This window comes from Falco punctatus (assembly GCF_963210335.1).
Source record: "Falco punctatus genome assembly, chromosome: 6".
Taxonomy (NCBI): domain Eukaryota; kingdom Metazoa; phylum Chordata; class Aves; order Falconiformes; family Falconidae; genus Falco; species Falco punctatus.
The window spans coordinates 63,558,463-63,586,087 of NC_137585.1; the positions used below are offsets into that span (position 1 = coordinate 63,558,463).

Below are 27,625 nucleotides of genomic sequence, written 5' to 3' on the forward strand. Positions count from 1 at the left end.
CGGCTTTGGGGACTCTTTCCAATTCTCATCAGGAAGCTTCTGGCACACGCACTGCAGAAACCACACGTGAAGGAAGCTTGTGACTAGGCTAAGTTATTATTCAGATGGCAAGCAAAGCGTTATGTTGCTTCAGCCAGTCCCTCTACTTATGCCAAGGCTGCAAAGGCAATAGTAAAGCATTAGCATATCACATTTCTAACCTACTGGACAGCAAACAATACCAAGGATTACTAAGCATGGGCACTGTTCAGTTTCTGTGGAACTCAGTAAGCGCCCACACAGAGCCAAGACTAACCTGAACAAAATGGCTCTCTGCCACCCAGCACCACTGTACAATTAGCACAGCATAATAACAGCTAAGACAGATTAAACAGTATGTGCCATGACCCCATTTTAAAGTGCTACAAAACACCAAGTTTCTGTACCCTACTCCAATAATCTTCCTCAAACAGGTTGGTCAAGATGCAGTTCCTCCGGTCTCTAAAATACAGATAAATGCCCTGATGAGGGTGGGGTGGTAGGGAAAGGGGGTGAGTATGTATAGCTAGGAGTACTTAAGACAGGCTTTCAATCCTTTAAGCACCCCGGAGTGACCAAGACCAAATAGGATTTTTTGGTTTCGTCAGCGCTACGCGAAATTCAATTGTGCAATGCCAAGTGAATACACAGTATACTTTATGAAAAGCCTTCCCAACATGCTAAGCCACTTTATAAAATCTAATTAGAGCTTTCTTCATTTAACTTGCAAATGCTGAAAGCAATTATCCCACTTAAGGACTAACTTACAAAACGTTTTCAAAAAGCAACACAACAGCACCAAGAGACAACACTGCCTCCTTAGAATAATTGATTTGTTCCTATACAGGAGATAAAGGATTGGGACTCAACTCCTTAGGGTAGGGTCTGTTCAAACAACTATTTATGCCAGAATCAGCATGCATCATCTTAGCAACGGCATCCTGGCATGCTCTGCTAAGGCACAAACATGATAGCTTTCATTTTTTGTTTTTAAATAAATGTCCTATGAAACTGCTTTAATGCGAACAGGACTGCAGGAAGCCAGTTCCACTCCCCATCCCACCCACCCCCAAACAAAAACTGGGGAAGCTTGGCCTCTTTTGGTTATCATAACCTTTTATGAATAAAGGGGTTTCAGTTGCAAGAAACTCTGTTTTATTCAAACAGATCCAGATGAAAAACCTCAGGAGCAAGCCTGGACCCTGTTCAAGAGTCAGGGAAATAAAAACAAAGAACAGCTGACTAATTCTCCCTTCTCGGTGCTGCAAAAGACTGAATGGAATGTGAACACTGCCTCCAGTATAAAGTTCAAAAATAAGCGTCATGAGGTAAATGCTCTTGTCCTACAGCAAACTAGGACGAGGACATAAAATGACACAAACAAACAACCTACTTTGTTTCCAGTTCTGAGAGCACTCTGTCAAGCAACAAATAGCCCCTCCTGCCTACACACAACTGCAGAGATTAATTGCTCTCATTTCCCACTGTCAGAGTATAATTCACTTCCTCCTTCATTCCACGCCCCTCAAAAAAAAAAAAAAGGAAAGTTCGCCACAATCTTGAAAATTAAATGAAATGCATATTATTCTTGGCATTCGTTCAAGTCTATACATTTTTAAGATTAGAGCTTGTTAGTGCTGTATCAATGCCAGTATTCAGCTAAAGCGTACTCCCCAAGTGTTTAAGCTGTAGCTCAAAACAATTTTACTCTAGGCAAATACTAAATTCAGCAAGAGAAATAGCTACAGCCATACACAAAACAAAACACTTTCATCCCATAGAAGTTGCTTACAGAAGGCATTTTAATTTTCTTATAACCTAGGAGTGTCAGAAACCTAACAGAAGAATTGCATCTATTGCTTTTTACAGTAGCATAGGGCATTTGTATTCCCCATTAGCCCAAAACACGCGGAGGCTGATGTATTGCTTCTAACACCCCTGCAATCACTGACCACATGCCAGCAGCACCAAGTCCAAGAGGGAGCAGGGTCTTGCACATTCAGTCATACAACAGGAGCATCACGACAGTACTCATGGCCAGAGCAGCTCAACACAGGCACACAGCTAAGGGTATACACTGTCTATAAGGGTTCCCTAAGCACCCAAAACCATCCCATAAACAGCATATTCTGCTACTTTTTCCTACCATATGATGACAGAAATCAGTGCTACGCATGTCATTTGATGTCCGAGATTGACAGCTCTAGCACTAAACAAAAACCTTTGAATGTCACACTGGGTAGCCACAGCAAAATATTAAACTGGGGCTCAAATATTTCTAGAAGCACAAGATGGGAGTCTAACTCCAAAATAACATATTCTGGATGTTGAATGTACACTCCATTCATTCAATTACTCTGCAAGTTTGCCTTCTGTAGAAGCTTAAAGCAGCATATGAAGCTAACAGTTACACTAGGTCAGCAGCCACGCATTTCCACTCCAAGATCCTCTTGCTGTTATTCATGAAAGATGACAGGTATTCCAGCTTCCTTTTACAGCTGCTGTGCTTAGCTATAAAGAATATTATTTGAGAGTATGCAAATTAAATATGTTCTGCCAATAAGTATTTTGGGAGGCCTATTAAATAGATCAGAATCTGGCTAAGAATCACAACACTTAAAACTTGCCAGGACCAGTTATAAAGCTATAGGTCCACAATTTTTCACACAAAACAATTAAATGCCTTACAACAAATATCAGGTTTGAATACCAAAAAGTTTGACAAATATTTGCAAATAATTAACTATTAATATGTCTAGCCATAATTAAGACAAGGAAGATATCCCTCGGTCAGCAGTTGACATAGTATTTGAGCTATGCCTAATCTGCTTACAAGTACCCTCCTATAGCAATGCAACGAAATAGATTTCGTTCCAAAGTCCTTTCTGGGCATCTGACTCAGACCTGATGGAGCTAATTAAAGTCAGAGGCAGCTTTTAGCACACTGTCTTGATGCATCTCTAAGGTGGGAAAACAAAATTTAACAGGATGAAGCTTTTTCTTCTTCTTCTTCTTCCTAAAAGCATGCAGACATTTCAGATAGTCCTAATTTCTCACTGTTGATACTTCACAGCCTCAAGATGAGCCTTCCATAAAGAGACTTTCCCTGCTTAGACTAGAAGTAAAAAATAAACGGCCCAGTGTTCTGTTTTTGAAAGACTCTTCAATAAGCTTATAAATCGAAAGATTAAGCTCAGAGATCATACATCCTGATCGTTATGACTGCAGTGGACTGGATTTGATGACTCATGAGGGGCCCATCCCTTCCAGTCCTACATACAACTTTACTCACAGTTTGCTTCATCCTTCAGTGATCACTGCAGGTTCACCACAGCACACACTAGCAGATTCAGTGTAGCAGATGAACACTGCTATGAAAATGAATAGATACTTAACGTGCTGTTCCCATGAGACTGATTACCTGTTAAAGATTAGTTTTCCTGCAGGACTGTTTGCAGAAACAACTAATTCCAAGTTATTTTCATGGAGGAATGAACTAACACATGACCTATGGGCTTCTGATGAATCCTGATTAACAAACCTCTAAAGGAATAAAGTGCCCCCTATGAACTGACTCGTGAACTTTCCAAAGCCCCAATATTCTGCTTCTGACATCTGTTGCGTGAGTTTGACTACAGTGCAGAAACAACATTGGCAACCAATGCCTGAGTTACTGTCAGCACAGGGAGCCGCATTCCTGGGTCATTTCTGAGCTATGCACTCTCACTTGGCTTGCTCTCACACCAAGGTATCATCAAGGCCTTCCAGCAATGCATAACACTGTGTATCTCTTGTTGCAGCAAATCAAGGCATCCTATGACCAAGAGAATTTTTAGGCAAGCAAGTGGAGCAAAGGAAAGGGGGAAAAACTCCCAGAGCTTCAAATACACGAAGAGTGTGAATTCATTCTTTCATTCACATAAATAAGGCTGCAGGAACACATATGAAGGTCTCATCTAGGCTTTAGTTTACAGTCAAAAATATGTCATCCAGACTACGTGATTCACCTTACAAATGCAAACAGGAGATCCACTGAAGTAATACCCTAGTAGAAGACAACCTTGCAGCAAAAGGACATCAATACTGTGCTAATTCTAACAAAAGGCACAATTAACCTGCAAACCAAGCACTATTCACACTGATGAAACATAAGTAAAATTATAGCTTCTTAAATTTTAACAAGAAGGTCGTCGATTTGTTACACATCGACTGCTCTGCTTTGCTTTCAGTAACACTGATGAAACACAACAGACGACCCACCACAGAACCAGAGCTTTCACCAGCTCTGAGAGATGGGCCCTCAGGACAACATCCCTTATGTGCCGAATTTAACTAACCCCATTAACAATTGCAGGATGTTGAATGAGGTCATTTTTGCATGCATCATAAGTTCACGCTGTCCTCTCATTACCAGTAACAATGGCTAGTGAAGGTCCAGCCAAGAGAGATTTTTCCATAGATGCAAACTCTTCAGCTTAACTACAGTCACACTTGCAGACTAACAGGCTAGCAGGCTGAAAAGAATTTTTTGAACTGTTTAGCCACAAAGATGAAGATGCAGCAAGGCTCGAATTTTTGAAGGTTTGTTTTGTTTTTTTTAAATGTCCTTGAAAAGCTGGTGATAGATAAACATGAAATTTTAAGTTTAAATACTTTTTCACAGGCTTTCAAATGTTTCTGAGAAAGTGAAGACAGTCTTAAACAGATGACAAAGGAGTAGTTTGTACCCAGAGGTGTCAGAAAGTCATAAAAGTGGCTATATGATTCTTCCCCTTGGGCTAACCCATGGCTATGAGATTCCCATCTCTAGGATACAGACAGTAAGTACAGCTTAATGCAGGCTTCCTCTATTAGCTATTACAGCAACATAGCAAAGGATAAAACCCCACATATATATATATATATATATATATATATATGAGAATAGAATTTTTTCTACATTAAAAAAACAAACGGAACTGTGGAGATTGCCATGTCTTCTTTTGAACCAAGTGACAGTTGAGGAAAGCCCTTGTGAGATTCCACCCTGGTGAGACCCACCCACCCACCCACCCCCCCCGCAGCGCTGTATCCAGCTCTGGGGTCCCCAATGTAAGAAGGACATGGACCTGTTGGAGCGAGTCCAGAGGTGGCCAGAGATGATCCGAGGGCTGGAGCACCTCTCCTATGAAGACAGGCTGAGGGAGTTGGGGCTGTTCAGCCTGGAGAAGAGAAGGCTCTGGGGAGACCTTAGAGCACCTGCCAGTACCTGAAGGGGCTGACAAGAAAGCTGGAGAGGGACTTTGTACAAGGGCATGTAGCGACAGGACAAGGGGGAATGGTTTGTGCAAGGGCATGTAGTGACAGGACAAGGGGGAATGGTTTTAAAAGTAGACGATAGAGTTAGATTAAATATAAGGAAAAAAATTCTTCCCTGTGAGGGTGGTGAGGCACTGTCACAGGCCGTCCAGAGAAGCTATAGCTGCCCCATCCCTGGCAGTGTTCAAGGTCAGGTTGGACGGGGCTGGGAGCAACCTGGGCTGGTGGAAGGTGTCCCTGCCCGTGGCAAGGGGTTGGAACTAGATGGTCTTTAAGGCCCCTTGCAACCCAAACCATTCTGTGACTGTATGAAAGATGTAGCTTCTGAAACTTTTGTTTATATCACCTTTCAGAACATAACTTCGTTATCCAGCTGCAGAAACCACATCAATTACCACCAGAAGTGCAGCACACAGCTAGCCTTTGCTGTATCATAGTTTCAGAAACAAGGAATCTCCCATTCTGCAATAATCTACACAGACTAAAGTCAGCCAAGAAACAGTACAAGCATTTTCACTGGAGGTCTGCAAAGAACCATGCTAAACACTTCTCTTCCCTATACCAAGAAGAATTAAGCATAAGGCAGCAACCACATGTTGAAGACCTTTTAGAGACAGAGTACTGAAAACAAAGCATGCACGGGGCAATGCAAGGACTAGAACGCAACAGTTCTTGAATACCAGCATAAAATCTCCATCACATACATGCCCTGTCATTAAGTCCAATTAAACATACTAGGCTCTTTCAGCTCCACATACCAACGCACTATCCATTTTGCCAGTATAAGCTTTCTGGACTGTCTCGAGAGCATAAGTCCTAATTACCTCTAAAACCCAGCGGCAGAAATACATTATTAGCAGCAAGGTCCACAAAAAGTTACATTTTCAAGCATGTAATTACCCAGACAATTTAGCTAAGGATTTGTCTATTACACTACTTAAGAATGTTTCCCCTATGTTACCATGTTGGGATAGCTAATATTTCTTTGGGGACTTCTCTATTTGTACAGCTTGAGGAGCGTTAATGTAACGGAAGTCTTTCACAGTCCAGCTGAAATAAGACTACTCTGCTCCCAAGGCAAAGTTGACTGGTGTGTGAAGCTACTTTCACCCTGTTGGCAAGAGAATAAGCTTTCCTCCCACCTTCTACCCCCACATTTCTTTAAAATCCTTTTTCCCCATCCATTCAGTGTGAAATGCAGGGTTCCAAGGATTCCAGCTGTCTCTTTTCTTACAGGTATGTATTTCTGTGTCTTTAAAACCCAAAAGGATATAAATCAGCGTTCCTTATACCACTATTGATTGCTTCACTAAATCCTTACCTGATAATGCTGTAATACTTTAAGCAGTTCAAGAATGTGTCATCTTCCTGGACACACATTCTCAGCCACCATAGTGTGTCTCTGTATACTGCCTCACCTGCAATTAACAGGGAACTGGACGATGCAATAACTTCCTAATAAAGTCATACAAGTAAATTAAACCTGCATTCCAGATCAGAGCGGTAAACTCATCACGAGCTAGAAGTGTTGATTTTATCGGAACGTAAACGCCACAAATCAACTATGCATGATGTATTACTTCAAGGTGTAAAAGTAGTTTACAGGTTGCACCTTTTGCAACTGGAGGCTTTATAATGGTTTGGAAATCCACGTATAATCTGAAGACTGGCACACGCAAGCTCCAGGACTGCCAAAGCTTTGCAGCCTTCACAACACTGTGCATAATGCATTTATTTAAGTACTCCCTTCTCTATGAGACTGACTTAAATACCAGCATGTGGAAGAAAGGAACCTCTGCGCATTGAAACATCTGGTATTAGGAATAACTGAAGTTTGGCTGGTTTTCTGCACCTTTTTCATGCTGAAAAAAAGAACTACAGGTACCTAGTGATGGAACTGAATAACTTAAGACCCAGAGCTGTTTTAAAATGTGGGTGATCTTTTCTTCAAAAAAATGTCAAAGTTAAAAAAGACAGATAAACAAGGGTTAAGAGGACAGAACTCCCTAGGCACACAAGGTAGCACAAGCAAATAAGTTACCTTTAAAAGCTGAAAACCTTTTCAAAAGTTTACTTAAAAAATGCAAAATAAAAAATTAGGTACTTCGCCCTCAACAGGGTCTTTTTGTTTTAGGCTCTGTGTGGAAACCACTGGAGAGTTAAGTCAGCTGTATCTGAAAGTCTCTAACATTTTGGAGAAAGACTAATGGCTAGAACATTTTAAAACCATTATGCTACTAAGCAGGGAGGAAAATAAAACATTAGCATGTGACATTTAGGACCAGCCTAGAATACTTTTTATTTGGTTCACTTCAGCATCTGCCTTCTTTGTCCCTACTTTTCTAGGCATTTACACTATTTAGGAAGTTGGCTCAGAGGTGTATCTGCAGTATCCAAGTTTCTATTGCAGGCTTTTGGGGACAGCTGCTTTCTCCCTATGTGCTTTTGTGGCACCAGGCATCTCGTACAACTGAGCATCTGTACAATTGGAACTACTCAGAAGCAGAACATGGCAGATTCAGTATATTAGATCTCAAGCCCATAAACATCACAGTATTTGAAACAAAAACCCCTCGAGTTACTTAAAGCGTCTTCCAAACTGTATCACCATCTGTGGGAAGGAGTCAATATTTGAGACTAGTTCAGTTACTACACTGGAAACAGCACAGGGTAAAAGCTTTACATAGATAAGCTTACGTATGTCTGCATCACAATCAAAAAAAAAAGTCATAGGTGTCACAAACTCTTACAAATGTATAAAATGCTTGTGTGGTAACATGACATTGGGTAAATTCATACACGTCAACAAATGTAAAGAAACACATGCAGACACCATAGAAAATTTAACTAGAAACACAATAGCAGATGAAATTCACCCCAGTTCTCACTATTGTGAGAGCTTTCTATACTTGTCAGCTTTTACTTTCAGTGTCCTGGAAAAGCACTTTGTGTTAGCAGCAAACTGTCACCTTACAATACATTGATTTTCTAGATCATTTTGAACCTACTGAACAGTAGACACTTGTTGACCTACACTTCCCTTCATTGTGAGAAACTATTTATCCTCTCAACCCATGACAAGACCTTCACTTCTGTCTTTGGCAAGAAACACTTAAAAGTTTGAGAAACACAGCGGCACGTAAACCTAACTCATTTGCACAATTTCCACATCCTGCACAGAGCTGATTTGCGAGCAGGGTTTTCCTCTTAAAAAGTCAGAATTAGGATAAGTCAACATACCGTATTTACAAATATGCACCACAGAAGCTACCAATTTGTGCAGTAACACAGTTTGAAGGGAGATCCTGTATCTCTTCTCATGTCTCTAGGGAATACTGAAACAAAGTATAGGAATACTAGTAACATACAAAATACACCAACTATCACGCTTCTTCATTCTCATTTATCAAAACCCCAGAGACATCAACATCCCTCAGCATTTTGATCCTATTTAAAAATCCACATAACTACAAATTTACACCAAGCAACTCTTTCCAATGGTTCACTTAGTGTCCTCTTGTATTGAATTTCACTAAATTAGCCTTCAAAAGAGAAAGCTGCTGCTTGGAAACTAGAACTGTTAGACATCAAAACACACACATTAGGTTTCTCTATTAATTGACACTGGCCTAGAATCAAAATGCCCAAGGAATGACAAGGCTTGTTTTTTCAAAACTATTTATTCCCAAATGCTGGAAAGGTCTACTGATCTACAACCACTAATAAACCCTGGAGACAACTGCATTTGTCAGAACATTCCACTTGGTTCAGGGTAAAAACCCTTAAAGGCTCTTAGACTAAACATGTTTTAGCAATACTTCATGCCAACTGATCCATAGAGTTGTTGCATACTCGAGTGCTCCACAGAAGAGATGGAACTTGTGGGTACAGTTCAGAGGTCATGAGCTGCTCCACAGTGCATCCCCTTGGAAGGATGCAGTCTTGGAGAAGGGTGATTTGACAAGAACTGCAGAAGCCCTGATGGATCCATACACTAAAGGCTGGCGGGGAAGTTCTCAGGTCGGTTTGTTTGTCAGCAGCTATGGTACACGCTGGAGGTTCAGCCCAACTCTGCAAGCAGGTCATCCAGACCCTCTTTTTAAGACTGTAAGTGATCAGCTACTCCAGCAGAGCTACAAGCATTTTTTCCTGACGTAAAAAGGACTACAGAAAATTGGTAGTCTAATTGTTAAAAACCACAAATGCAACTTTAAGTAACAGAGACACATTATCTCCAGCTCAGTGACAAATTTTGAAAAACAGCAGCAACAGAGTTTACCAAAAAGGTCACACAGCCTTTTCAGAACACACTGCAACGAAAGCTACCAGTACCTTTATCCCAAAAATGTCACTGTGCATAACTTCTATGATAGCACTGGATAATATGCAACTTTTACCATATTCCACTTGTGTCCAAGCTGAATTATTGAGCAGCTAATTTAACCGTTACCGATTAATCAGTACAAAAGAGTTAGAAGCAGAACCAGCAGCACAGTACAACACAAAAATACGACTAAGGTCTACTGAAACCTACTCTGAATATTTTTAAAAATTCCATTTCAACAGACATTTCCTTTCAGCAAATTGTTTATGAACAGTCAATGTCCCTATTAGAGAAACATCTGGAGTCTTTGTTTTTGAATTTGCTTCTCAAAATTTGATATTGACCTTTTCATTTCTAAATCAGGTTTTATCCAGATCTCTTTAGGAAAAAAAACCAAATCAAAATAAAACAAAACCAAACCCAAAACAACACACTGGTGGTTTGCAAGTACAGCTGCTGCCAGTTCACTGTACCTCAGTAAGTCACCAAAGCACTGGACTATGCCTCAGCAGGCCGCCTTCTGAACTCCACTGCAGACTACATCCACGCAGAGAGTCCTTCTAGAAGTCCGTTTCTAAAGCCACACACATTTCTTCACACTTGTCTCTAAGTACATCTCTTCTTCAAAGTTCCCCATTCAACTCATTTTTTTTTTAATTCCCCTATCTTGCTTCCTCTGAGCCCAATTCCCATCTTCCGTTTCCATTTCCTGACCTTCCACTGCACCCTGTAACTGTTCTTCCTCCCAAATTCTTTTATTGCCACTTTTTATATCAACCCATGACTCTTCTACTGTGTCTCCTCCACAGCTCTCCTTTGCACAGCCCTTCTTTCTCCCATCCCGGCGTTACTCTGCTATAGTCAGACAAGAGGAACTTGAAAACATACACTGCTCCTGGCATTGCTGATGCCTTGCATCCCAGCCAGGCCTCCCAAGCTTTTACAGAAGCTCAACTGGATGCGGCAGGATCCCAGAAAAAAAGAAAATTAATCCTTTAAATACCAGAACTACCCACACTGGTTTGTGCAGGAAGAAAGCACAGTAACCCCTTTTTTGCCAAGAAGGCCCTATTTCACTGCAATGTGAGCTAGCCAAATGTATATGCTAAGCAGCCACAAAGCAAGAAGGAAAGTAACAGTAGAGATTTAAAATTGTCATGCCTTCTTTTCTATGTCTGTTCTTCACTTTCCCAACCTCTTTATAAAGGGAGACAAAGGAAAGGAAGTCCAGCTGTTTATCTTTACCATTAGTCGATAAGAGTCCCAATTTCCCCTTGGTATTACATCACACACACCCCTCCTTATCTTAAGGAGGTTACTTGTTGGGTAAACAGTGAGAAAAATAGTAAACCCCCTGGTTCAAGGCAAAAAGAAGCACAGCCTACAGGACTGCGCCCTGGAAGACTAAAATCCAGCTTCAGCAGCGTTATCAGTAAACATACAAGTAGCCACATGCAGTGATGAAAGGGCCAAGAGTGAAAAAAACCAACTTACAAGGATACGAAGTTTATATTTTTATAGTTATAAATATATTTATATCTTTATACAGCTCTATTATGATAGAAACCAAAATATCACATTTGGTTTCATTATAGCCCATTTTATAAAGGATGTTTGAAACGTTAAGTGCATGACAGGCACTGAGATCTGAAGGCTACAGGAAGTGCCTTACTGTGAGATTTTTTTTCAGCTCAGGCTGTTTGTCCTATTTGATTACAACCTCTAAACACCTTTGCCAGGAAAAAATGGCTAATATTAAAGTGTTATTTCATCAGGTAGAGAAGCTCACAAAATAAGCTGTTAACAAGAAGATGTTTTTATACTTCTTTCAAATAGTTAAGCAAATCAACTCCTGAATTTGTCAGAAAGTACTGGAATCTCAAACTTTTGATACCTTCAAGCAGGGATTGCATGCATTTCCTGAAGTTATGCTCTGACAAACAAGTAACAAACTCAAAACACAATAGCTACATGAAACTTCAATGCTTCACAGCATACAGTAAAGTGAATTACACAAGCCAAAGGTCTCAGATGCGGTTTTTTTTGTTACCTCTTATAAGCCAAGCAACATCCATTTCAGAGGTTTCATACATCAAATACTGAGCAAAACAGGCCAAGGAAAGTGGCTCAAACGAACACCACAAAAACTCTCGGGATTGTGTGGCCTCTGGCAGTTACCCTGTCCTCTACATTTCTGTCTGTTAGCCGTCCATTTCTACATGTTTTGATAGAAGCTAAAAAAACCAAACAATTTGTTCTGAGGCTCACTACCACCATCAGGTCTGAAACATTTATTAGCAAGTCTGGTTGTTCAGTCCTATCAAATTATTTAACTCATGTCCTACTCGCTGAACTGATTTCTGGCCAATTGGACCGCTCTTGAGAAATAAACCTTTCCCCTCCAGCAATCTTAACACTTAAAATTGACATCCATCTCACATTTTCCCAATGTAAGCATTTCAGAAGTCCTCAGAACCTGAAGGTCTGGATTTTGTGGCTCTCACTGCATGCTACACATCAATACAAGCACTTCAGAAGCACGGCATTTTTCTGCGCATCAGTTCATTTATTTATTAACAATACATACATTTGCAGAACTTACCTCTTTCTCTGTATCCCTGGATATACAGGTCCACTGGTTTTCCTTCACACTGTATGCCCAGAAGTCAGCCAGATCCTGAGTTCCATCCCAGCCACCAAACAAATAAACAGTTTCTATTAAAAAAAAGGAAGAGCATGTTAATTTTGTTTTAAAAAGAGAATGTCTTTAAGCAGGCTAATACCTATAAAACACGTCTGAAATAGACTATCAGAACAGAAACTGAAACTGAGTCTTACTTAAAACACTGCTCCTCTCTGAATGGAACCCAGTCACTGAGACAAAGAAATGTGGTTTGATTTAGTAATCGGAGTTTTTAGGATTGATAGACAACTCTCAAGAAGTCATTTGCTATTTCTACATTACATAAGAGGCAATCAAATCCACCGCCTTCTGATTAAAGTTCAAGACAGACTAACGAACAATATTTAACATTTTGGATGCTATGCATTTAAATCTATCAATAACATCTCAGCTTGTAGCCTGTTAGGTGCAAAATCTATGTATTAGGAAGACTTCTGAGACAGCCACAGCAAAGCTTTTCTGTTTAGTCCATCCCTTAGAAAAGTTTACTTCACCCATGAAATCCTCTTCCAGTGAAATACTTTGCATAAAGTAACTTACCTGATGCCACAAAAGCAAGTAAGAGAGTTACAGATTTAAATCACTGTTTCAGGCCTATCTTCAGAGTCTGTCACCTAAACCCCCCAACTGCTCTGCACACAGCAAGTTTGAAGACTTCTCAGACTCACTGATAAAACTATATGAAGCCTCTGAACATGGGGAAGCATTTAAGGAAGAAGTCTCTGTTGTGACATGGAGAGATAACTAGGCTGCTCCCATTATAGAAACATCACTATCTGGTCTCAAATGCTAAAAATACTTCATTTTTAGACTGCATTAACACAAAACACAAAGCCAAGACCAAGAAGAACACACCACTAAAGACTCACAGAGCTTTGAAAAACTCCTTTAAAATCCACAAACCAGTTCTATTATGGAGATAATGGCCAATTTTTAATCCAACACCAATTAAAGAGCAGAGTTAGAAGCATGACTATAAAACAGGAATAGTCCCTGACCCTTACCTACCATCAGGGTAGTGGTCATCACCATGGAAAGGTTACCCTGGTTCATTAACTTTAATTACCCTTCCTCCTGGACTCAGGGCTCCCAGTGTTCCCTGCAAAGAGCAGGTCCCTTTGTGTGCATAAATTCTCACAGCTCACAAAACCCACATTACCACAACAGCTTCATTGATAGCCGAGAAAAATAAAAGACTTGGCACCAGCTAAGTATCCTATTGGGGCCTTGCCAAAACGTCATGCCTGCCTGTAAGGGCTTTGTTGTCTCAGATGAAATTTAATAGCAAACCTGAATGAATCCGATGAAAACTCAGATTCTGAAAGTTACCTAAATCAAGCTGACAGAATTAAATGGCATGTAAGCACTGAAAGAGGAGTACAGTCATACAGCTACTGCAAAGTATGAGCATCCCGAGAGCAACAGTGATAACACAAATGTACATGCATAGCGTGCCAAACTTATTTTTCATCTTGATGTAAAACTGTAGCTCAGATGAAAGAAAGGCTCCATCACTGTCTAGGCTCAGAATGACTATCATTTTTTTTGTCTTATGACTTATTACAGAACTATATAGGTATTGTTATGGGATGACTGTACTTTTAAACGAACATTTCCTAATGCATAAATGCATCTGTTGCTGGTAATGTCAAGAAAATAATTTCTCACAGTTCTTCTAAAGTCTGCAATTTGCTCCAATGGTATATGGAAAAATTGTTTGGTGGTTTTTGGTTTGGTTTGACTGGGAGGTGTGTGTGTGTGGTATGTGTATGTGAGCGTGTGGTGTGTTTGTTTTTGGTTTTTAAAGTCAAACTTTGCTCCCCAATTTCCCCAACCCGTATCACACTTTCTGCTTTATTTGTCAATTCAGATTTTGTGAGGAGGTTGTGGGGTTATTTTTCACCCTGCATGCAGAGATCCAACCAGGACAGAGCCAGGATATATGCCCAGCACTCCCAGGCACTGCCACCTAAACAATGTATCAGCAAGTGCTCAAAGAAAAGGACAGACACAGGGAAGAAACCACAAACTTCCAGTTAGGAGTGGGGAAGCTTGAGGGGAACACAGCAGTCTCACATCAATGTAACTATTTCTACTTCAGTAGCACTAGGGAACTCAAGATGCAAGCATCTTGCTTTGGCAGAGGGAAAGATTCTTCCTTTGTATCAGAGCAATATGTAACACAGCAATATTGATGCTGCTTTATTAAAGCAAACCTCTACTCTGCTTTAGGGACAGAGCAGAAGGATTTTCAAACCTACCTGCAAGGCAACAAAAAAAAACATGAAAGCAGTTATATTTATCTAAAGCTTCTACCAGCTACATTTAGGAAGATACATTCCTCCTCCAGCATCTTAACCTTATTTCCTCTACATTTATTTTTGAATGCAAATTCAACACTCAGAATTAAATATGTTCTGTGAATATTTCTAAACTGCTTGCTCAGTCAAAAATGTTTCTATAATATCTGAATTCTTTTCTTCCCTTACTCTTTGGAGGACTAGAAGGTGCCAGAGCACTCCTCAAATGATTAGAGAACATACATTCCCAAAAATTAACATATTTCCTGTCAACCTTTCCTTTAAGTTCTATTTTTCAGAAGAGTATGCAAAGCAGACTTCTCCAATCTATACCGAATACCAAAAATTGCAGAGTAGTTTCAGTCTAGGTTCACATATGTTCTCCAAGTCAGCTTTTCTAACTTCTGTTAACTCCATCTTCTCTGTATACTGAAATCCTCGGTGGGATCCTGGTAGCAGGTCTTTCCATCCAATCAGGATGCTACATGGCAAACTGCTAAAGCCAGGCTAATAAAAGATGCTTGGTATGCATAAGCATCCCTATTTTCACCTTCTAACAAATAGGCACAATGAATACATTCCAATCCTGGTGACAAATTTAACTAAACACTTCAGTCAAATGGTATTTCCATGTTCCTGCTAGAACAACGCTCCACAGAATATAAAAGAACTATGGACCAAAACAGCTCTGCAAGCTGTCTGGTCCATCAGTCATGTCCCAAACCACTCAGTGTGGCTAACTTGCCTGTGCAACTTGTCTGTGGCAGAAGTATTCAGTCACACTTTGACTATCTCCACAGATGTTTATTTCAGATTATCTGGACACCTGCTCCAATGACTGATCATCTTTATTACAATTCCTCCCTCCTCAATATCTAATTGGAATTTCCCTTGCTGCAATGTGTCCACTGCCCTTTATCCTATCCCTCTGCATCCCCCAACAGAAGTCTGCCCCCTAAGCACCTCCTCATACATCACGTACTCCATCCCCTGACCACCTTGGTGGCCTTCATTGGGCTTACTTTCAGATTGTCACAACACTTACTGTACCGGACAGCCCAAGCTGGGCACAGTACTCCATATGCAGCCTCAAGCACCAAACAGAGGAACACCATCCTTCCCCTTAGCCTGTTGACTGTACTGCTGATACAGACTAGCAGGAGGCTGGCCTTCATCGCCACAAGGGCACATTGCTGACGCACATTCAGCTGTCTACCACCTTGCAAATCTTTCCATCCAGTCAGTTCCCAGCCTATACCATTGCACACAGCTGTTACAACCCCAAGTTCAGGACTCTGAATCTGCTTTGGCTGAACCTCACAAGGCTCTCCTTGGAGTCCAACAGGGTCCCTTTGACTCACAGCCCTATTCTCTAGTTCATCAGCTGCTGCCCTCCCTATTTGCTACCAGCCCAAACTCGACAAGGGTGTATTTGAGAATCAGCGTGCCTAGAACTAAGACAGACTTCTCTCAGAAGTAAAAATACCCAGGTTTAAGATATCTCAAAAGCCTTCTACGAAGGATGACACTTCTCTATGTAGTAACCAGAGATTTAGTTATCTGCAAGCAGCATTGCCTACTCTGTATGGCACACTTAGAGCACAATTATAAACCCAGACCTTAAGTTTTCTTTAATTACCACACCACTCAGTTTCTGCATCACAGTTCAGTGTAGATGGTGGCTGGATGCAAATTTTTCCAGACTATGGCTGGTCTGGGTAGGCATACAGTCTTCCTCTCAAATGTGACAGCACCATAAAGTTGAGTAACCTCCAGTATTCAGCAGCTGTTTGTGTTTTAGAGCTTAGAAGCCATCTGTGTTTTGTTTCAGAGATCTCTTCATCTTGTACACAAGTCCTGTCTTTAAACCTCTTATGGATAGCAGTGTTTTCCTCGGGCAAAACAGCAGCCTTCTTCAGGTCTGCTGCTCTCACTTCATCTTTTTCATCTTTCCATGCTGCTTTTGAACCAGCCTCATCAGTTCCACTGTGTTGCCCACATATAGTATGGACACACTGTGCCCGCTGCTCTGAATCTCCCACTGTTCCCAACCTACAGATTTGCTCTCACTTTTCTAATAGAATCAAGGAAGCATAATTCCTTTCTACAAAAGGAAAACCAAAATAACGTATGACCAAAATTACAGAGTAGTTTCATTTCAGTGAGTAACGCAGAGGTAATGCACCAATCAAGACCATTTCGCTAATATTTTCGTTCAAAAAATGTTCCACTTGACAAAGAGAAATGCAGACAAAAAAATCATTCTTGTTCCTTAGATATTATTTCTAAAACAGACTCATCAGAAATCTTCAGAAGGCTTTATCTAAACGAAATAGAAGACGAACATTTAAAGAAACAGAATATATCACTAAAGATTCTTTTGTTTAATAGAATAATTTCTGTATAGTCTAGAACTGTTGACAAAAAATATATGGCTTTATGGACTACACTGTTGTTCACATAAAACTGTGCCCACCCTGTAAGAGCAGATGAGATCAATTCCACCTTAACTATGGAATTATAAACCAAATCTCCAAAACAGAGTACACATATTTCTCTAAAGTACTGATGTTATTCCTTAAAACTTGAACTTGGCAATCCACTTACCCATTCCCACCTCCTTCCAGGATAAGCATTGCTATTTCAAAATGCCATACCTGAATTATAAAAAGACCTAAGAGGGCATAATCAAAGTAATGTTAATCAAGGTAGCAGAGTGCTAGATGCCTACACCCTCATCCAAAACTGAATTAGGGCTTCACTCATCTAGGAACACAGTACAAGCTGGTGTTTTACTGCTTGAATATTTCACCAGGGCCTACAGAAATAGCAGCAGAGCTTTTCACGACTGACATTTAGCACACTTAACACAGTATGTTCTCGTGTAGTTTTGGAGTTGTTTTCACTTTTGGTGTTTTGGAGATACTTTTAATCTATGCATCTGGGTGTGACTACCCAAATACTTCCCCTTCCTTGCAGAAAAGGGCATAAAACCCTCCAACCTCCATATGGAGAGCTACAGAAGACATGCACCTTACAAGAAAAAGCAGAAATAATGTTAAGTCTTCCATTTATAGTCAAAAGCTTTACGGTATGTAATAGTGGTTTCCAACTATAACTGGGAATACCTCAATACCTCTTAAATGTTTCTACATAGGCAAAACAAAAACAATTTCCTAATTCTGCCAGTCATTCCAGTCTGAGTGTTAATGTGATTAAAAGCATGGAAGACATTATGAGAATCAGTAACTAGCAAATTATTTTTTTAATAGGAAGATACCAGCTGCATTCTTAGTTCTGTACCCTAAAATGCCTACATTTTCATTTCAAACTGCTTAAGAGTTTTTCAAAGCACAAAAAAACACCACACTTAAAATAACACTGCTATAGCAGGTATTAAGAGCATGAACATCAAATGGAAACAAGCTACAACACAAGCTATTGGCTGCCAGCAGAGATGCCAGCTTTGCTTTTGCAGTTACTTTCAGCCTACCCTAACTGGAAGATAAAACATGCTAAAAAGCAGTTTTGATCAAGTTAAACTATATTCTACATGAAACTTGGGAGCACAAACAGAGTCTCAGTGACTCAATGCACTATCAGTAAACTTGATATTTAACTCAACTGCTCACCAACACATATCTTCTGTTCTAACACATGTGCATCCAGTAGGCTCATTACTATTACAAAACTTATTAAAAATAAACTTATATTTTTGTAGTCAGTAGTAACTTGTTAATATCTCCTTGAGGTTAAAAAAGCTGAATGATTTCTAGTTTAGTTATAGCTACAGTGGGTCTGGACATAAGAGATTAAAATTGGTTTCCAACACCTATTCTATGTGATAAAGTTCAGAACCTCCTTATATGCATGATTTTGGTATTTCACTTAATTTCTAAAAGATTAATGCTGAAGATACTCATTTTTGAGAGGAACCTCACCCCTCTAACAAGAGTGCAAAGTGAGCTTATTCTTCAGTTGACAAAAGACTTCTGGGAAAAAAAAGAACACAAACAAATAAGTGCACAGGTAAGGAAAGGAGGATGTCTTTGAAGGAAGAAGTATACCACAGCTCCATTTTCTATTAACACTAGATTTGCCCAAGGTTAGCAGGAGCTTTACAGCTGCAGTCTGTAAAACACATCCTGACATTAACTGGCTAACATCCCACAGCTTCATTAAACACTACCTATATTAAAAAGGAAAACTCAAGCAATCAGCAACAGCTGGTTTGAAGCAGCACCAAAAACTTCCCCTGGCCTGTCACAGACCAAATTAAACAAAAAAACTGATGATCTCAAAAACATTTAGGCTTTTACAAGCCTCAGTGGGCCTGGAAACAAAAATAAGAACAACTTCTCGAAGACCCCCCAGAGAAACTTTTAGAAGGTATGCCACCAGCACTGGATAGGGCTGAAGCAGGAAAGAACTAGCAAAACAGAGCCAGATCCAGTTGTCACATGCTGGGACTCTACCTCTGTAGATGTTCTCCAGCCAGTTTTGTGCAAGTCAAAAAAAAAAAAAAAAAAAAAAAAAAAAAAAAAAAAGATATTGATGCTTTTTATTGCCTTGTTAAAGCAGTGTGAAAACTTAAGTTAAAGCAGAGATAACATGCTTACTAGGATTTAAGAAAGCCAACCGTAACTGAAGACTCACATTACCATGACTGTATTATTTTCAGGAGGTCTGAAGGCCCATCATTTCCAAGCTGACAAGCCTCATGTTTCTTCCACACGCTTGTGAAGCTGTCATGGTCTACTTATTCACTGAGGCCACTAGAGAGCGTCCACAGCTCCCTTTGTAGCCAAACACCGGCAATCCTCCAGCGGCTTTTTATTCTAATGAATCTCAAACCTCTTCAACAACAACAAAAAAGTTTGCTTTCGTATACAAAATAACTCGAGTGCTTCCTCTAGAGCAGTAACTACACCCTGAGTAAAAGCCAAAGACTGCAGCTACTGCTGCATTTTTGCTTGTTCACTATGACTTAGCAAATTACTCTTGAAGGTACTGTCCTGTCACATGCTTCAGTCCCCATCCATATGACCACAACAGATACGGCCATGGTAATTTTTTGCCAACCCTCTCAATGCCACCCTGTATTCCTCTCTGCTACTTGCATGCCGATCTTCTTTCCTGACAACAATCCTTTCACTCATACAACTCACTCACTTAGCCAAGATGCAGGCAGATGCATTTCTTACTTCAGGAAGGAGTGACATACCACAGAAATCCAATTAAATAAAAACAAGACAAGGATATAGAAAACTACAGAGAACAATCACCAGAACTGTAACTTGTATCTCCCCTACTTTCTTTTTGCTGTGGGCTCTGCAACAAAGGCTGAACCATTCTTTAAACTGCTATAGGAAATATTTTTGTAAGAAATGTCTAACAAGTTATATTTAACAGCAGTTTCTTGCACGCTGTGGAAATTAGAAGCCACTCCAACCAAAAATATAAGGAATGTTTCAACACATCGGATCCATTGCTTGGGCACTATTCCAAAGAGCATAGTATGTAGCAGGTAAGGGAAATTGTCATCCCTAATTTTTCTTCTTTTGTTTAAGCTCTTGCTCAAATGGGGTAGGAGGGGAAAAAAATTAAAAACAATGGTTCTCAGTTTCTTAGTTAGGACAACATGATGACTAAGGCGTAACACAGAACTAATAGGGAAGAAGGGGGGTGGGACAGGCAGTTGGAGTATAGTTCCAGAAAAAAAGCAGAGTATTTAATCCAACTATTAGAAAGTGCAATTTTTTCCCTCCTTTTTCCTCAAGTTAAGGCAGTCTCTGAAGACAAATACATCTGCATGTTTATCTGAGAAATATCTAATAATTCAGTTGTTAAATTTCTTAACTACTCACCTGTCTGAACATCTATAACCATCTGATGGCCACCTCTCATCCCTGGTCGGCTGTCTTCCCCATCACCTTTAAAAAGAGGAAGGGGAGAATCTGTAACATTTTTAAACCAAAAATACAACCTCATGTATAGCCTAAATATTATATGGAAGCAGAGCAACTTAGTAACTTACCATTCTTCAAGCATTAGCACAATGTTTTCCAGGTAGTGTTCTTCTGTGCATTATAAAACTGTAGAGTTTTATACTGAATTGTCTGGTGACAGATATACAGATAGCTAAGGTGAACACAGTACTCTACTGCAATTCTGACAGTCTTAGAAAGCAGCTTGAGAGTTCCTGAAGCACTCCAGTCCACACAAATGAGGTCTGAGCTACCTTTGCAGCTCTCCAGCAGTGAGGATACATAAAACCTTTTGCCCCTTTTCCATCTCCCCCCACCTGAGAGCTGCCTGAAGGCTAAGCAGCGAGAACAGATACTCTAAAGACAGAGCATGTACCCGTGGGATGGAAGCAAAGAGGTAACGGCATAGATACAGCATAGCTAGCCTTGCACCAATTACTTACTCTCACATATAAGGGAATTCCAACCGTCCAATTAAAGCAGCTTTCCAACCGTTTTAGGTATCTTAAGCATTCAGGACAGGTTTCATTTATGGGAAGCAACATTAGAAAGATAACCCTTATTCTGCTGGAAGAGAAATGTGCTTGTGTTCCTAGATAATCCTTCCCAAGAGGTTTGGGTACAGTGCTCCATGTTTGGTGACTGTCACCTCGAATCCTACATTTGCTGTAAGACAGTGATCTTTGTAGTCAATGCTGCCACTACAAGTCTCCTCTCAAGGCAGGAAGCAATGGAAAAAGGTTCTGCAATTTAGATTTACTGTGAAACATACAAAGACTTCAAAAGATACTCCTTGAATTTAATATACTACCTGTTAAGGTAATATATTTGTTTGCCACTCCTTGCTGTACATTTAAGTTTATGCTATGCATTAAATCCAGCCATACAGCAACTGCCCTCACACTTAACCTGTATCTTGAGATACATCTCTGAACTGATTAGCTATGCTCGAAGTTAAAACTAGAGTTCCTATAGCTTTCCTTACTCAACCAAAAACAAGGCTGCACTTTGCTGACTTTGCAGACAAATGCAAATTTTTCCATAGACGAAACCAGTCCCTACAACAACTGTCCTAGTGGAGGCTTTCTTGCATCATTTTCTTGCTCAATATCCTCAAAAGATCTAACTCATGTACTGCCAGCTCTATCTTAAGAAACATCCTTACCTTTAGTGCTTTTGGGGATGATCTGCCCCCAGCGAGGTTTGTATTCTTGTTGACTGATATACTGATTGAACAAGCCATCTGCAAAACAAAAACTTTGTTGTATGAAATGTTTAGACTTCCATTATAGCATAATCACTTTTAACGCAGGTAACTTCAGCTTAACTCAATCCCATATGCTACTCCAAAGCCCTCATTTTAAGTAAATTCTCTATATATGTCAGTTTGTTAAACTTGTTAATGAACTAAATGTGTAAGCACTAAAATAAAAAGAATACTTGTTACTAGATCAATCAAGACTTACCCATTTTGCCTGCCAGGTCATGCCAATTGTCTCTACATCTCTAGTGTGGTGTATTTAATTAAGAATAAAATCCCCTCCCCCTTATTTAAGCGAAAGGAAAGTTGCCAATGCAGTAAAATTCAACTATTTTAGTACATGTTAAGTTAAAAGTAGGTCAGGCAGCATCTCTGGAGCTTCATCTAAGAAAAGGGTAGTAAAGCAGATTGTTTAAACGCTACAATATGGGACAACCAAGCACTGGATGAAAACCAAAATAATAGTTTACATTCTCTTCAGAGAGTTAAGCAAGAAGAGAAACAGAAGACACATGAGGTCACTGGCCAGATATGCCAACTGTAGCATTTCTATAAGAAGCATTAACTCCAGCTCTCTGTCCAAGCTTCCCTTATGCCTTCCTCTCTCCCTCTGTACATCTACCACGTGTCATCTCTTCACCGTCAGAAGGTCAGTTCCTAATTCTGGTTGCATGTTATCAGTCCATCACAAACGTGAAGGAGATTCATAACACCACACTCTCTGGGGCTGCTCTTCACTCTGGGGAGGGCTTAGCAAGCCTTTGGGGAACTCGTTGCTATTATTCTTCAAATGTCTCCTCTAAAAAAAAATACCTACTTCACCTTCTGCAGGCACAACAAACCATTAGACTACTTATGGCCAGACTCTGGACCACTGCTCACTTGGCTACATCCCTCCCATCGCCCCACCATCTCAAGACACAAGCTCTTCATTACAACCATTTGTTCTGCATTCATGCATTACCTAAAAAAAAAAAAAGGGAGTTCAGACACGCTGTTTACACCACGAGTACCATGATAATTACCACAGGCAGACTGAGGACTCTTAACGATAGATTTACAGGGTTTTGTATTGAAACAGTACATCGCACATACACCGCGCAGATGTAGGATGCATTCAGGGGCCCTTAATCCCATAATACCCACAGCTATGTTCTTTGGGAGAATGGTACCCAGCAAACTTGCTCGGGAATCAGTTTTACATTCAACAGCAGAGGAAGGAAAAATGAAATTACTAAATTGCATCTTGTACTTTTTAGTTCTTCCTACCACAACAACCGTGGCTTTGAGGTATGACTTTAACAAATTATGAATGCTTCAATTTATTTATAGAAAATCCCTTGGTAGGCATACAAACAAAAGAAGAATAATCCTTACTGTACAGATCCCTATTTATTTACAAAAAGGTAAAAATCTTTGTTAAGCATGACACAATGTTCAGAGAATATTTTAAAGCATTTCCTGGCATCCTGTAGTTTGTTGTGACTGAAACCCAGGTTTTAATTAAAAACCAAGCCAGCAAGTACTTCCTGGGAGAAGATGACTACTCTATTTAGAGACCATCTAATAGCAAAATAAGGGCACTCCAGAGCTCCTGAAAGGTGCTGAATTTGGTCTTAACATACAAAACCGCTTTCAACTCTGCAAGTTTTTCAAATTAAACACACTGTAAAAGCGGGGCAGATTTTACTTTTACCTGCCTTGGAGCCAAAAACATCAGCTCTCTCCTAGCATTAGGTAATTGAGGAAAGCCAAAAGTTTGCTCAACATATGTAGAAAAGTGGTTTATTTTGGTTTTAAGAGCAGGGCTCCTAACTCCCACTTCTTCAGCATTTATGAAGTTAGGGCAAGACGTGAGAGGCTTTAAGCTTGAGATCTCATGAATTCTGATTCAGAAAAGCCAACCTCCAACAGAACAGTTGCACGCGCTGCAAGAAATCCCATACTGACTCAGGCAAATTTTTCTAGCCACAAAGCTAGACAGAAATCCAGTCTTTTGGTTATCATTAGAGTATTCAGACTTCAAGATAAAAACACAAAACCGTATTTATCCTATGGCAGCCAATAGATAATTGGACATAAATAGCTCAAAAGGATGAATTACACCACATATGATCTGAAAGGGTGATTTAACCTCTCTCCCATGCTCAACACCCACAGGCTGCACTTGTCAAGATATGACACTTCTCCCCTACTGCGCCTTCAGCCTCTTTTAATAATGCTTCTTGTCTTCCATGGGACATTGGTTTGGAAATACTCCAGCTTGCTTCCCAGAAATGTTTCTTTCTGCTGGGAGCAGTTCCACATTCATTCTACTCGCACTGCAAACCAGCAGCAGCTTGTTTTGGAAGCTGAATCACCACCTGTCTGACACCACCAGGGGAAAAAAAGGAGGATTTCTAGGTGGATTCTGTATCTGATGCCAGCCCTATTCTAGCGCACTCTTTACGTTTCTTGCCAGGATAGCACCGCTGACCAAAAACTCTCCAAAGCTTCTGTGAGGCACTGAAAAGTATATCTAGGCCTGCTCAGGTTTGTCAGCTGTTTCCAATGAATCAGTATTAAAAAAAAAAAATGTTAAGACTCCTGTAGAAAAAAAAAAAGTGTTAAATGCAAGTTTTTAAAGGAAGTCTTTTTCTTCACTCCGGAAGCCTCTCATTTCAATGTTCATGTTTACTCTCTAAAATTACAGCCAAACCCAGTACTTTTATTTTGTACTATTTTCAAGCCCTTCATAGCAAGCAGTGACGCATTTTAGATGTAACCACGTGAAATTCACAGTGGTTAAAGCTTAGTAAATTCTACCTCCCTGATAACTGAAGCCTTTATTTTCTCAGCCGATTACAGGTTACCTAGAAAGGATTTGGACAAACACTGCAGACAAAAATGTTTAACTTGAAGCCAATCAGGAACAAGTAGAAGTTGTATTAAGTTTCTTTTCAGACAACACACATCTCTAGACAGGATGCTAACATCTATTCAACTCCCTACCAGTGGCTGAAAATACTTCAGAGTGGCATTTAGCCCATAATTTCTGGGTGCTGAGGTTTGGAGGTTTCTTAGAGGGTTTTCTTGAATCAAAGAAAAATACTCCACACACCTGAACAGATTGGGGGTTTTGTAACGACAAAAATCTTTCTAAAGAAAAGCTGAAGTAGAAAACAAAGACAACACCAGATAAAAATCCAGCCATTATTCAACAATTTCCTCAAGACATGGGAGCAATAAGGAAACACATTACTTTTTTCCAGCCTCTAAGCTGTAATATTCTCTTGCACTTCCTTCTTAACAGAAATGAAGCAAGGTTTGCTCAAATCCCTGGCAAGGATATGCTTCTTCTACACAAACTCTACCATGTACTTACCCCAGGCTCTGGATCCCTAGCAAACCTCTCTTCTGCATATACCCCAGTACTACAGCAGCAAGCCATCCATACTTTCTCAAAACCGCATCCAAACATATTTCATGGTAAAATTAAAGTATACGTGTCTGTCTACAGCTCCTAGGAGAATACAGCTGTTCCTGTGCATCCCCGAGTTTTGGGAGACATTTGAGTCTGCAGGCTTCTTGTTTGTCGTACGGGGCTGACTTGTCAACAGATAAACACGTATCACATACTGACACGAGAACTGCCAGAAGAAACACCTCGGCCCTCAGAATGCTAATACAAAACTAGCAGATCTTCAATCCATTTCAAGCAGCTTTCTATGTCTACAGTAGCTGCAAACAGTTCAAGTAATCTGCACTCCACATACTCTCTGTAGGAATATTAAGCAGATTTTTTTCTTCAATAATATAGGCCGTCTGAAAGCTATAGGAACGAATCCAAATGTGAAGCATTTGAACCAAGTCTGTGAACCAGCTGAGATTTAGGGAACCTTTTATTTTTGAGAGGAAGTCAGGCAGCTGCCAGAGTTTCCATTTGCCCATTTTCTAAGTGTAACGCACAAGTCAAAAGAATCTGCGGGAAAAGTGTGGCTGCCTGCCACTGAGCTCTCAAAAGAAATCATCTGGTGATGTGAGGTGGAAGACAGCATTCATCATTAGCAATGCAAAAGAACAAGAGTTAGTTCTGCTAGCACTAATTCTTGACCACCTACTCTTTTTCTACATGACTAATCCTATGGAAATAGCCTCTGAGCGATTCATTGCATTTCACTTTTTAAATACCTACTACTGCAAATATTAGCCTCTACAGAAGACATTTTAGGCAGAACTGAGCAGGCAGGATCTATGTCAACCTCACTGCACTTCTGTTTGTTCCTTTAAGGCAATGAACTCTCAGATCAGCAAGAGGTCAGAAGTTCACATATTCATATTGGCTGTTACAGAGTAGTTCACTCTTTGAATGATTTCAGGGATAATTTAAGGATCTGTATATCTCAATTAACTCTACACTTCAGCTACGCTACAGGAACCATACACAGGACTAAAGTTAATCTGCTTTTATTTGGAAAAATGACACATCAGAGAGGAGATCAGTCATAAGAACACCCACACCTTAGAGACTAAACTGCAAGCTATGGAGACTTCACAACAAAGTCGCCAAGAAAGTAAAATGGTAAAATGCTGGGTGCTAATGAGCCTCTTTCAAACGAGGAGCTTGAGAGAGATGCAGAACTGAGTAAGGACAGGTAAGTGTGGAGGACCACGGAGAGCAGATGGTAGCAATACCGTAGGAGAATGTGTTGAAGGCTGAAAACATCTATTCCCTTCCTACCAAGAATGATCCAGTGTTAAATACCAGCTACACGCAACACCTTGACCTGACTGTCACCTTGTACAACTCCAGACAAACTATTCCAGCCGCAGTTTCAGGGGTTTTGTTCCTATCAGGAGACATCTGCCCTATCTTCTCCCCCACCATAGCAGATCCACTCCCTGACCTGGTTTGCCATGTGGCAGCACGAGTACCAGTGCCAGTAAGCCAGGGGCCAGGGGACGCACTGTCCTGAGTAAGGGCAGGATTGACCTAGTTAGTAAGAACCTGCAGTTGTGTCAGCTTAAAGCAAATATGAGATACAGCCTCAATGTCTTGGGATAAATAGCACTTCTCTCCAAAGCGTGTTGTAAATGAGTACAAAAGCTGAAGACAGCATAAAGAATTGCAGAAGGATGGGGGAAGGAAGGTTTATGTATTCAAAGACAAGCAAAATCATTAAGGATGAGCAACAGAGCAATAGGAGATGCATACAATGACATTTAGCTTCAGGTAGCAAGGTGCTGCATTAAAAGGAAACAATATAAACATCATCAGGCATATCATACTGTCCCTCAGAAGCAGTGACAAAACTTAATGATGCCACTTGAAGACTCTCCTGCTGAAGCTCTCCACAGTTTGTTACTGGAAATACTTACTTCTATACTTGCAACAAAAATAGAGGACTGATGAAACAAGCTACAGCATATTTCTCTAGTTTGCTTAAGTGAAACTGAGTTTTCTCAGCCTCCAAAAAGGGACACGATTATAGGAACCAGGGAAGCACAGTTCTTCACATCAAATCTGACCACGCTGGTTTTGGCTGGGGTAGAGTTAATTTTCTTTGTAGTAGCTGGTATGGGGCTCCATTTTGGATGTGTGCTGGAAGCAGCGTTGATAACAGGGATGTTTTTGTTATTGCTTAACAGTACTGACACAAAGTCAAGGCCTTTTCTGCTCCTCACCCCACCAGAGAGTAGGCTGGGGGGACACTAGGAGTTGGGAGGGGACACAGCCAGAATAGCTGACCAGACTGACTCAAAGGATATTCCAGA

General features: G+C 40.3%; 1 protein-coding gene across 7 annotated transcripts in view; it reads right to left on the reverse strand.

Annotated features, from left to right (window-relative positions):
- Window positions 1–27,625, reverse strand: part of MKLN1 (muskelin 1) — a 98,277-nt gene that overhangs the window by 34,147 nt on the left and 36,505 nt on the right. For all 7 annotated transcript variants that reach the window (XM_080393398.1, XM_080393395.1, XM_080393396.1 and 4 more), the window contains 3 exons: window positions 21,776–21,853; window positions 20,491–20,556; window positions 12,243–12,355 (listed from right to left, as the gene is read on the reverse strand). In XM_080393398.1, coding sequence (XP_080249524.1) covers window positions 12,243–12,355; window positions 20,491–20,556; window positions 21,776–21,853 — 257 coding nt within the window. The remainder of the gene's footprint in view (window positions 1–12,242; window positions 12,356–20,490; window positions 20,557–21,775; window positions 21,854–27,625) is intronic.